The sequence below is a fragment of the Nomascus leucogenys genome, chromosome 10 (genome assembly GCF_006542625.1).
Source record: "Nomascus leucogenys isolate Asia chromosome 10, Asia_NLE_v1, whole genome shotgun sequence".
Lineage (NCBI taxonomy): Eukaryota > Metazoa > Chordata > Mammalia > Primates > Hylobatidae > Nomascus > Nomascus leucogenys.
In genome coordinates, this window is record NC_044390.1 from 17,660,374 (window position 1) to 17,671,820 (window position 11,447).

General features: G+C 36.8%; 1 protein-coding gene across 2 annotated transcripts in view; it reads left to right on the forward strand.

The window, feature by feature from the left end:
* C10H12orf50 (chromosome 10 C12orf50 homolog) overlaps positions 1-2,349 on the forward strand; it is a 50,982-nt gene extending 48,633 nt beyond the window's left edge. Inside the window, exon 12 of one of the 2 annotated variants that reach the window (XM_030821834.1) lies at positions 1,580-2,349. In XM_030821834.1, the coding sequence (XP_030677694.1) occupies positions 1,580-1,605 (26 nt within the window). In that variant the 3' untranslated portion in view covers positions 1,606-2,349. The remainder of the gene's footprint in view (positions 1-1,579) is intronic. The other variant, XM_030821833.1, reaches the window with a different exon arrangement.
* Positions 2,350-11,447: the final 9,098 nt, after the last annotated feature.

The following is an 11,447-nucleotide window of genomic DNA, read 5'->3' on the forward strand; positions in this document are numbered from 1 at the left end:
GCAGTTCCCAGATGCAATCTAGGGAGAAAAGCTTTGAAGAGAAATTTTTCAGTGCTATCTGGGTTAGGGAGAAGACAAGCCACGTCTAATATGAGAGGACTGGAGACAGCTTCTTGAGATTTTTCAAGTGCTAAGGTTGCGTGGGAGGGCATCTCACATTCCTGTGAGCCTCAAGTGGGGGAGAGTTCATGGGAGAGAGGACCAGTGGGTCCGAATGAAGTCTTCTGGCCGGGATTAAAAGGATAAGCACCAGAAAGAGGCTTTTGTTGAGCCATATTGGGGTGGGTCAGTATTCAGCTGTAATCTCGACAGATTGCTTCTGTCAGAGAGCCAAGGAGAAACTGAACCAGCATCTACTGACCAAATCCTTGTTAATTAAACTATGGTCCGAGGACTAGCTGCAATGACATCACCTGGGAGCTTTTTAAAAATGTAGAATCTCCATCTCAGACCTGCTGAATCAGAATCTGCATTTTAACAACATTCCCAGGTGATTAAGACACACATTAAATTTCAAGAAACCTTAGACTGGGTATCTAGGCCACCATTAAAGAAAAATAAGAGCCCAGCACAGGACCCGCCCATGTCAGGACTGTTGAAATTATGTTCTCTTACTAGCTCTCCCACAGCCACAAACATTCTCTCCTGTTCCAATTCCAGAAATTAGGATCAGTAGCAGGGAGGTGGGGTACAGAGAAAACCCTGAGAAAAAATTTTAAATCTGAATGTGACTGAAATGTAAAAGTGAGATGCCAAATAAATCACTGAACTGGACTAAATTTACATGCAGAGGAAGAATGAGAACTTAAGAAATTAGATTTTATAATGAAATAGTTTGTTTTCTTATTTTCTTTTGATTGGGAAATGCATAACCTCACAATGCTTATCCTTCCCAATTGTTGTCATCACCAGCATAGGAAGAGAAAGATTAGCTTATGTTTCTTCCTGCACATATTCCTGCTAGGTCACAGAGCAGCATTTTCAACATTTCCCAGTGGACAGATGGACTGCTGGAAGAAAGGAGGCAGAAAACAAAAGCTGCCATGAGTCTGTTCCTCTAGGGCACTGGCAGCCAGGGCCACAGAAGTGTAAATGGACAGGAGAAGCCTTTTGGAAAAATGTTGTTGGATACTGTGGGGATAATGCAATAACACAGGAGAATGCACACGTCTGTGGGAATTAGGGGCAGAAGCTGAAGGCAACTGGAGATGTCATTCTCATTGGTGACCTTCTCTTGAGGCCACATGTCCTTTGTAATAGGGATATTGCTGGTGCGAGTGAAGTTGCTTGTCTCCATATGATGGAGCCTTCGTTCTGTTCATTCTGCATGTCCCATAGCACAGCCTTATATACAATGTCACTTCCATTCTTTTCCACCCCTCCATCCAAATGCAAAACATAGTAAGCATCAAAAAGAAGTGGACTATTTGAATGGCATTTTGAAAACTGATAAATTAAAACAATAAGATTAGTTTTTCTTTGCCTTTAGATTTATGGCAAGTAATTAGCAAAAGAAGAACAAAATATCAGTGCACTAAACAAGAAAATAATTGAAATATTTTGTGTATTTTATTATTAGAGCCAAGAAGAAATGGGAGCAAGTAAACCTGGAGGTTGAGAGAAGATAAAAATGAGAAAAAAAGTGCCAGACATCATCTGATTTACAATCAAGAATGAAAATTCAAAGAATGAGATATTCAAGTACTCCATGCTATATAGTGGATAGCCAAAGATGATAAAAATGCAAATTCTGAAAATAAGATGCAGGAAGTACGTTGTGCTCTTTCAAAACTGATAAAAATGCAAATTACCAACAGCTGCCAGTGTATTTATGTAGGTCTGGAATTCATTGCATGCATTACTCCAAACATTTTAATAAAATTTAAAAGTTTGACAATTAAAATCATTCTTTAATTGTAAACCAAGTTATTGCACAGATTGAGAAGTAAAATTGTGCCTTTGATTTCAGTTTTGCAATATTCTTTATGGAAGAAACCTCACTTCTTATTTCTTTACCTGGATTTTAAGCTGGGCCCTCAGCAATGATAACATATAAAATGTAAATACATTGAATGAAGTCTCAGGGTTACAGTTTGGTGATGAATATGTTAGAGGAATTCCAATAGAAATACACTTTAATGCATGGTAGAAAGAGACAAAGATTGGTTTATTACTCAGGGCAGTTGTTGAACAATGTTTTAATTGGCAGCTACAAAATCTGTCTGCTGAGGTTTGCTAGATTCAAACTGAAAAATAAACATTTTCCTACCATGAAAATAAAAATTATATGATTATATTGGAGAAAAGGACATGTTTAAGAAAAAAGTGAATTAATAACAAGGTGTTCCAAATGTCTTAGTGATATTTTAAGGCATTAGTAACTCCAGAAGCATAAATATTTACAAGTGAAAGAGAGACATTATTTGAAAACTAATTTTGATTTCTTTTTGCCCTTTTTAGAATTGTGTTTTGAACAGTACTTTTAAATTTAATTTTTAAAATTTTCATCAAAATGAACCACCCGCAGTGACTGAAACAAAAACTTAAAAATTTATTCTTTAAATTGAAAAACATGTTAGAAAGCAATATAAGTAATTAACATTTAAAATGATGTTTTTGTAAGTGTAGTATTTATACTTCTGAGTTTATTAAAGCTTAGAAATTCACTAAGACTTTGAGATATCTCGTATTTATATTTGCATGAATTTTGTGGTTATTGATACCATCTTTTTCAATATTTATTGGGGGGAAGGAATCAGTGTTCTTACAAATATTTTATTTTACAGCATCTTTATAATATGTGGAGTAATAAAGCCTAGGTTTTGGCTTCCAGTGGTGCTCTGTGTACACACTTTCAAGAAAATGGGGATATAGTCAGTTATTTTTTAACAAGGGAGCAGATAGAAATGGAAACTGTGGGCTGGGTGCAGCGGCTTATGCCTGTAATCAGAGCACTTTGGGAGGCCGAGGCAGGTGGATGGCTTGAGCTCAGGTGTTTGAGACCAGCCTTGGAAACATGGTGAAACCCCGTCTCTACCAAAAATACAAAAATTAGCTGGGTGTGTTGGTGCACACCTGTGGCCCTAGCTACTCGGGAGGCTGGGGTGGGAGGATCACTTCAGCCAGAGGTTGCAGTGAGCCAAGATTGTGCCGCTCTACTCCTGCCTAGGTGACAGAGTCTCAAAAAACAAAATAAATAAATAAATAAATAAACAAACAAATAAATAAATAAAATAAATGAAAACTGTGCCAGCAAAATATCTTCGTGAGATAGATTTGAGAGAGATGTAAGAAAATAGCTGAGTTGACAGGCTGTCTAGATTGAAGCTGATGGGAGACACAATTCCATTTAATGAACAGATCTCTGTCCTTCTAAAACTCCAACTAGTTATGAAAAGGAAAAGTTCTAGGAAGACAATCCAAAAGAACTTCCTGAAGTGCAAATTCTTAGTGTGTATCTTTATTGTATATTAAATGCTGAAGAATCAATGGGGAATGAGGAAAATCTGAAGGAAGTCCTGAACGTGATTGTACACATGTTGTTCCTGAATAAATGGAAATGTTCATTATGGTAAGCTTTGTCTAATGGAACACATAGATGACGGCATTAGCCAACTGTGTTTCTATATGTGTGATTTAGGAAAAAGGCAATTGGTTTAAATGGGGGGTAAACTACAAACCAGGGAGGAAGAAGGTAGCATACACCAAAATAAGAATATATAGGAGACAACAAAATAAGTGAACAACCAAAAAATTAGTTAGCAAAAACCTATTCTTGTTGATTCCTGAACATGCAAATATTGCATTTAAAGTTAAGTTTCACAATGCCAGTGGGTGGATAATTGCTTTTGTGTCACATCTAAAAGCTTTTGATACATTTCACCAGAGTTCCATGACTCTACTCTTCAATATGCAGCATTGATAAAAATGATAATAAAGGTAGCATCTATTAAATGCGTAGTATATTAACTGGCTAAGACTGCTGTAACAAAGTACCACAAATTGAGTGTCTTACGCAACAGTTCTGGAGGCTAGAAGTCTGAAATCAAATTCTTAGCAGGGTTGTTCTTTTCTGAGGGCTGTGAGGGAAGGATCTGTTCCAGGCCTCTCTCCTTGGCTTGTAGATTGCTGTCTTTTCCCTGTGTCTCTTCACATGATCATCCCTCTATATATGTCTCTGTGTCCAAATTTCCCCATGTCATAGAGACACCACTATATTGTATTAGGGCCCATCCTAATGACCCCATTTGAACTTTTCTCTGTAAAGACCCTGTCTCCAAATAAGGTCACATTCTTAGGTAACAAGGATTAGAACTTCAACCTATGAGTTTTGAGGGGAACATAGTTTTGAGTAGATCTTAGACAAATTCACTGCTAACATCCCAGTCTCCCTATGCCTTTAAATCCTTTCATCTACAGTAAACAAAGCAGATCTGGCATTTCTATCTCATTCACTCTTGGCCATGTTTTGGGCCCAGGTTTGAGCCAACAAACCAAACAGAACTCTTTCTTTCCTTCTACCTTTTTCTTTTTTTTAAATTTGAGACAGCATCTTGCCCTGTCACTCAGGCTAGAATGCAGTGGCAGGATCATGGCTCATTGCAGCCTTGGCCTTCTGGACTCAAGTGATCCTCCCACCTCCACCTCCTGAGTAGCTGGGGCTACAGACATGTGCCACCACACCTGGCTAATTTTGGTATTTTATGTAGAGACAGGTTTTCAACATGTTGTCCATGCTGGTCTTGAACTTCTGAGCTCAAGAAATCTACCCACCTTGTCCTCCCAGACTGCTGGGATGACAGGGATTGGCCACCATGCCCAGCCAATTAGAGTTCCTTATAACTCCCCAAGCTGCCACGTTAAATGCAGAATCTTTGCACAATGTGTCTATGTCAATAAATTTGGTTTGGTCTAACTTTATTTTCTTTCCATCACTATTCACCACCTTTAGTATCCATTTTCAGACATATTCCCTGTATTTTAATCTGTATAAATTAGAAAACTCAATTTTCTTTTGGAGTGTAGCATACCTCCTCATGGATCACACTTTGTACCTCATCTTTAGGGTGATGAGTCTAGTTATAGGTCTAGTATCAAAGAAGGATGGTGGGGTGGATCTTGAGGGGAATTAGCATCTTTTAAGGCAACTGTCAGGGTTAATCTCAGATAGGGGTGGAGAGGTTGCTTCTACTGGGAGTGGAGCTACTATTTTTAATGGTGAAGAAGACTCAGAATGTCCCCATCTTTATCAGAGTCTTGCTAAATATCCCTATTTCAACTTTCAGGATCACATTCCTTCCCAGTCAATGTCCTCACCAGTTGACACCCCCTGCAAGCCTGGGAATTCTATTTGCGTTGTAAGTTAGCCACTTGCAAGAGGAAATCCTGGGTTTGGTTTTCAGCAATTTCAGCCTTGTGGCTACAGGAAATAACATTCTCTTTTCAGGGTAGGCATGTAACTTTCAGGTCATTTATGGAATGGAAATGACCTGAACTGGAAATTCAAATCCTTGAGCTCATCTTTTTCTTTCTCCACTGTCTTCAGGGTTACTAGGGGCAAGCAGCAAAGCTCATTATACTTGTTAGTTTGACAAAAATATTCAAAGGTATCATAAACATGTCAACAGATCCTTGCCTCTTATAAGTGGTTGATTGGGAGTCTCCAGTGGTGACATTTTGCCTATTTCTATTGTCACATCATGTCATGAACTAGTAATCTTCTTTCTACAACTGGAAATAGAGTTATTAGTGTGTTTAATCAGATTATAGAGCCAATTCCCAAAACCCTAGAACCGATTCAGAAAACTCATCCTTAGGATTATACTCCTCTAGAACTACACTTGGTACGAAAATCTGTATTAGTCAGCATTATTCAGAGAAGTGCAACCAATAGGATGTGTGTACATGTATAGGAAGAAATTCACTTTAAGAAATTGGCTTGTGCAATTGTGGAGGCTTAGTGAGTCTAAAATCTCATGGGGAAGGCCAACAGGCTGGAGAATCAGAAAATAGTTGCAGTCCAGGTCTGAAGGCAGTCTGCTGGAAACTTCCTTCTTGCTGGGGAGAAGTCAAGTCTTTTATTCTAATCAGGCCTTCTGCTGACTGGTTGAGGCCCACCCACATTATGGAAGGTGGGCTGCTTTACTCAAAGCCCACCAATTTAAATGTAAATCACATCCAAAATCACCCTCACAGAAACATCCAGAATAATGTTTGACTAAATATATGGGCATCATGGCTCAGGCAAGTTGGCACATAAAATTAACCATCACATTGGACCTGGATAATCCAGGGTATTTTCACTATATAAGGGCAGGTGGTTAGCAAACTTAGTTTCCCTTTGCCAAATAACCTAATATATCCACAAGTTCTGGGGATCAGGATGTGGACATCTTTGGGGAGCCATTTTTTTTCTGCCTAACACGACTACCTTTCATATGCGTAATAAAAAATAGTTGTTACTATGTAGCAGAAACTATACTACATCAAATAACTCACGAAAAAATTAAATCTCCTCTTCACCTAAACAAATAATGAGATAGGAAGAAGCCACCCTGGGCCACCCTGGGCTAGAGATGTCAATCTTGGAGACATCATGGTAAGTTTCCTCATCAAGGTTTCTTCCCCATTACCTTGCCTTTTCACTTCTGTAAGAGTAGTGTAGATATGCTGTTTATCTTCCTATCTATTCCTCAAGCACACATCAAAATATACAACTTGTGAATATTACATTTAATTTTGAGTTTTCTGGCAACCAAGACAAGAAAGAAAACATAGTTATATCAGAAAATTATACTAATGCTCCACAAAAGCCTTTTTTATAGTACTACTTTTGAAATGAAACACATTTTGTGTAGACCTAACTGAAATTCATTCAATAAATGTTAAAAGAGCACCTTTGAGATCAAGCCTTTGACTACATGTTACAGATACAAAGATAAATCAGGTCTTTCTCTCTAAATGCTTCTAATATAATGAGTGATGCAAACAAGTGATTTAAGCGTTTATGTGATGTTCTGTGTGCCATAGTGGAAGTACAGAATAGGTGCTATGGGACTATAAGAGAAGACATGTTTCACAGATATTTCACCTGACAGTCTTGCTTGGCATTGTGTGGTTTGCAAGATTTCTTAAACATTTTCTTGCTGCTAGCATCCCTCTATATGAGCAGTTGTGTCGACTTATAGTCCTGCATGTGATGGTGGCCTGTCCGGACACTGGGACTACTGTGGGATAAAGGAGGAATTGTTAAATTTTAAGGAGCACTTCCTTTCTGCTTTAAAACAGAGAAGTTGTGCTCATGTGTTCCTCAGAGAAATGTTGCTAAGAACATTAGTTTTAGAGTGGACTTTTCTACTTGGACACCTGCCTGCATTCTATTATGTGATTATACTACACATAGTGATTAGCTTATTTATTCTCCCATCAGTCTATGAGTGTTTTCAAGAAAAGAACAATGTCTTTCCCTCTTTATATTTCTCATACCTGACATATAATTGATACTTAATATTTATTGAGTGATCTAATACCTGTCACTGAAGTTTCTTTTCCTTGGATCAACCAGAACAGTCATTAGAAATGTGGATAATTGCCACGAACCTTGTGTTTTGAGTGACTCGCACATGCTAAGAACTCCCGAGGGCCATGGAGATAATTACCCTGAGGTCATTGGCAGTGCTATATGAGCCTCTCCCCCAAAATAGTGCTTCAAAGGGTAAACCTTGCTATCAGATGGGTGGAGAAGGAGAAACTGTTTGCAGGATGTTGAAGGAGGTAGAGAATGTGGGCTGTTCTGTCCATACATGTGCACAGGGTCTCTTGAGCCTTGGGACATATTATAGCAGGGAATGGGAAGAGAAACAGGATGCAATTCATCCCAGGAGCCTGAGGCTTTTCATGTTTTTCTTCCTAGAGTAGAACTCTGAGTTGTCCCAGGATTCTAAATATAAACCTGGTTTTCTATAACATTATGTGGGTATATTTGGTAGCTTTATTTATAACTTTAAAATATTTAGGTATATGGTATATAAGTCTTCATATCTACTCTTGCCTGAAGATCTGCAAATAATACACTCAGCACACACAGGCAAAAGAGCAACATTTTCTGTCTAATTATCATTTTTTTCCTGTCAATTCTGTAACACTTGCAATTTTCACATGGATTGTTTCTTGTTTCTTTTATTACGCAAACCATGGACAGAAGGAGAAAGACTGGCTGTAACAAGAGTCTGGCTTTTTGCCGGGGACTTGTCATCATAGCAAAGAAGCTAGGCTGAGCAGAGAGGGTGTGTTAATTACATTTCTAGAGTATTTCAGATGGAGAATGGACCACACAAAAGTATAATTTCTAAATAATTTCTACTTTTTATTCTATACATCCCAGGTAATTTATGGGGTTGTTGTTATATGAAACTGTTGTAGTTATTAAGGAAGCCTTGGGCAAAACCATTAGGTCTGTGTACCATTTGGCTAAAAGTAATGCATACCATTGTTCTTTGCTATTAACTAGAGAGTGATTTGGACAAGTGATAGAAACGTGTTTAGTCTATAATCTCTAATATTGAAAATCTATAGAAAAATAGGCTTAAGATCTAGAATAAATTCATAAATTATACCTAGGGACAGTATAAGATTCTCTTAAGTGATTATTTTTTCCTCAATAATTTCCATGCTACTTTCCTCTTATCACATTACTATTTGTTGTAAAAATAAAGTCTCTCTCTCTCTCTCTCTTCCTCTGTCTCTCTCTCTCACACACACAGACACTCACTCATACACAGAGAGAGAGATAGATAGATAGAACTTAGTGCCTGGCACATAATAACTAACTACCTAGTAACCTGTAGCTGATACGAAAAAAATAGCTGTAAATAATGAAAATATGAGGCTTCAGTTTCCAGTAATATGGTAAACTATATATTCAGAGATTTTTTTCTGGAACAGCACATCCAAATATGTCATATTTAGAAACAAAACAGTATGAAACAAAAGTGTTTTTTCCAGTGTATGTTGGAACAGGTTGGAGAGAAAAGGGATTGCCTCAGAGGCTAGAATGACAAAGAGAGAATCCAGAAGAGTAAGGAAGAATTAGAGCTGGTGTTTGCCCTCAGGTATTTGTATGTCTCTGCCATAGATTTTGAACTTCAATGGTCCATGAATAGGGGAATAAGAGACAAAGTCTAGGGCATGACCAGAGTTGCAGGTAGGATTGCAAACCCCACAAAATGCCAGGACCCATTTGTGAAGTACAAAGGAGGGAACTAGAAAATGAATCCTTACTTTGCAGACAGAGGCAGTATTAGTATATATCTTCTTCTCCTGGCATTTCTAAAGATTTTAACGTTTTCAGGTGAATTTTGAGCTTAATTCACATGATCAGGATGTCCTAACAAACTTCAAGCCTAAAATGCAGTATAAAGTGTTCTGAAATTGATCGTGCCTCCAGGTACCTGGTTGAAGCAAAGTTAAATAATTTGTAGTCTCTGGCTTCTAAACTTAGGCCTCAAGGAATCACCAAAGATAAAGTTCCAAATAACATAAATGTATAACCCGCCCCCCAGTATTAAACATGTAGAAATAGCCATTGAGTCAAGAGTAGCAACAAATGACAGAGTCAGACCTGCAAAAAGTAATTAAAGGGTAAAGAATGCATTGAAAACATAAAGAATTGACAAAAGGCTATTTACACTGACCAGAAATATTTGAAAGGAAACCATATAGAACATTTAAAAGTGAAAATAAAATAGTAGGAATAACATAGGTGTGATAATAAAAGATTGGGTAAAAAGATCAGATATGCTGCTGAAGAGAGTACATGTTGAAGAATATATTTGAATAAATTTGCCATCATGTATCACAGACTAAAAATGGAAAATACAAAAGAAAGGTGAAGAGAGATGGAGAATGGAGTAAGAGTATCAACCTGTATCTTCCAGTAAGACAATAGAGAAAACGGGAGAGATAAGATAAAGAAAATGGTTGTAAAAATTGTTGAAAAACACCATCTTCAGACATAGAAAGCCTGCTGGATCAAAAAGTAAAAAAGAAACCCTCACCTCTACTCTCCATCTTTAAACTGCAGTACATCAAAAATATCATCTTAAGCAGACAGAAAAGAGTTTAACTACAAAGAAAGATATTATGCTGATATTTAAACTCTCAAGAGCAACAGAGCCACACAATAATAGAATAATCAATGCACTTACATAAAGTAATTAGCAATCTAGAAAAATGTCCAGTCATTTTTCAAGAATTTGATAGAAATTAAAATCTGTTAGAAAAATCCAAACAGATTTTTTTCCCTCAAATCAAAATCTAAAGTTACTTCTGAATTATATTCTTCTGGAAAAAGAAAAGTGATTCACAAAAATAATCTGAGAGGCATAGGGAATGGTTACCAATGAATGTAACATGTGGTTTAATTTAACAAAACAATAATTATATAAAGTAAGAATAATACTTTCTAATTTGTAAGTTAAAAAAAAACCAGGTAGAATTAAAATCTCAGACCATTTACATGCAAGTTATAAGAATGGGTGACCAGAGTTAAGTCAACTTGAGTTCTTTGTATAGTTGAACATGCAAGGTTGTGTGGATTGTGCTGTATGCATTCAAGGGGAAATAGATCATAATCAAACACAGTGTGCTACCTGTGTAACTATACACAGTGAGCCTGAAGGAGCAAGATATAATCTTGATGTTGTTAAATTTACCATGCATGCCAAAATTTATGGGATAACTGCAAGAAAACAGAAGTCATACCATATTGCTGCTAAATTGGTAGAAAGAATAAAACGGAATAAAAAAGAAATAAAAAAGAAAAAGTTGTATAGGAAGCACAAAATAAAGTAGCAAAAATAAAATGTGTTAGTAGCCATCATGTAACTGGGGCAAATTCTAATAGATAAATATTTTTATATCCAGCATATGATATTTAAAAGAGACCCACGTAAAACTTCAAAACACAGAATGTTTGACAGAAAAGTGATAGAAAAATATATATTGATGAATACTAATGTAAAAAGCTAGTATTGCTGTATTAATGTAATGTAAAAATGACAGAAAAAAATGACTGGACTAGGAACATAAAAGTTTCTGTTCATCATGCACAAACAATGCTGTTCATATGTACCTAACAATAAGTTTAAACATACATAAAAATAGAAATGGACAGAACTATAAGTAGATATTAACCTTTCACCATTATCATAGTGAAAGACTTAAAGCACCACACTCAGCAATTGATTGATCAAGTACACAATAAATAAAGACATAAAAGATTTCAACCAATTAGCAAGCTTGACCTAATAATACATAGACTACTGTTGTAAGCAGAATTCTAAGATGTTCCCCAGGCTTCCTGCTCCCACTCATGGTATACCTGACCTGTAAACCCCCAGGACTGTGAATATGATGGAATATCTTTCCCATGATTAAATTCTGATATA